The 1,314-nt window shown below is 43.5% G+C and overlaps 1 protein-coding gene across 1 annotated transcript in view; it reads left to right on the top strand.

The window, feature by feature from the left end:
• LOC101981238 (cytochrome b-c1 complex subunit 9) overlaps positions 1 to 966 on the top strand; it is a 2,382-nt gene extending 1,416 nt beyond the window's left edge. Inside the window, exon 2 of the mRNA XM_005366140.1 lies at positions 711 to 966. Within this exon, the coding sequence (XP_005366197.1) occupies positions 711 to 755 (45 nt within the window). The 3' untranslated portion in view covers positions 756 to 966. The remainder of the gene's footprint in view (positions 1 to 710) is intronic.
• The last annotated feature ends 348 nt before the right edge of the window (positions 967 to 1,314 follow it).

The raw sequence follows: 1,314 nt of genomic DNA, 5'->3' as shown, positions 1-1,314 counted from the left end.
GTCTACAGAGCTAGTTCCAGGACAGGCTCCAAAGCCACAGAGAAACCCTGTCTCGAAAAACCAAAAAAAAAAAAAAAAAAAAACTGTGCCTCACCACCACCCAGCAACTGGTTTTCAAGACCCAGTCCACTAAGTTGCCATGTTGCCTGTGGCATGGGTAGCTTCCTGCCCATACAAAAGTGTTGCCGCTCCGACCTTTGTAAGCATTTCCATTGATCATGAATGCTCACAGATAGCTAAAGGTATCTTAAGTACGTTGTTAGAACCTACCCATTTCCATACTTTTAGGAGGGAGAACTGTAGCCAGCTCAGGTCTAAGGAAATAAAAAGTGGCTCAGTGAAATGTCCTGAGCCCAGACATCTGTGGCTCTGGTTTGGGACCATTCTTTCAATCTGCCTTAATTTCATGTGGAAGTCCGATTTTCTCTTTCCACTTAGTGAAAGTTGAGTGTTTTGTTTTTCATTTTGGTTTTGGTTTTTCGAGACAGGGCTTCTCTGTATATGTCTGGCTAGCTTTGAATTCAGAGGTCTGCCTGCCTCTGCCTCCCAAGTGCTAGGATTAAAGGTGTGTGCCGCCACCGCCCAGCACTACTGTACATTTTTAATCAGAGTTTGACGCTGATTTCTCAATATTCTTTACTTCGGACAATGAAAGTAGGTTGTAAAGTGTGAGGGCAAGGTTATAATCAGCTGTTGTGTTTTAAATGCAGAAGCTGTGGAAACACATAAAGCACAATTATGAGAACAAGGAATAAGCTCTTGCCCCTGAGGAAGGAACGGTTCCACCTGTCAGCTGCTCACCTGGAGCTGGGCCTCAGCCTGAGGATGAGTTTGAAGATACTCTTCATGGACCACCCGTATATTGGCAAGCAATGGCTCCATCCTACGAACAGACTCTAGCTTCGGCTGTGTTTGAAGTGTGTTTGACTACAGTTATCAGCAAATAAATGGAAATTGCTCATGAGACCTGCTTTTGCACTTTTTTGACTTCTGATCTTGGTAGTGAGAGTGTGTCCAAGCCCCATGCAAACACCTGAAGACTCCACTATTTGGAGATTTTCATTAACTTCCAAAGAATTCTGGTTTCAACACATAAGCCTGATAGATGTTGCCTTTAAGCCATTAGTTACAGTCTCTTGTTTTTATTTAATATGAATGGGTGTTGTGGTGCCCAAGGAGGCATTGGACCCCTGCAACTGTAGTTACAAATGGTTGTGAGCTGCCAAGTGAGTGCTGAGAATTGAACCCAGATCTTCTGGGATAGCAATTGTTGAGCCATCTCTTCAATCCCCTCCATTTTTAAATCACATATAG

The sequence above is a fragment of the Microtus ochrogaster genome, unplaced genomic scaffold, assembly GCF_000317375.1.
Source record: "Microtus ochrogaster isolate Prairie Vole_2 unplaced genomic scaffold, MicOch1.0 UNK6, whole genome shotgun sequence".
Taxonomy (NCBI): domain Eukaryota; kingdom Metazoa; phylum Chordata; class Mammalia; order Rodentia; family Cricetidae; genus Microtus; species Microtus ochrogaster.
Note: the sequence above shows the minus strand (reverse complement) of the source record. Positions and strands in the feature narration are given on the sequence as shown.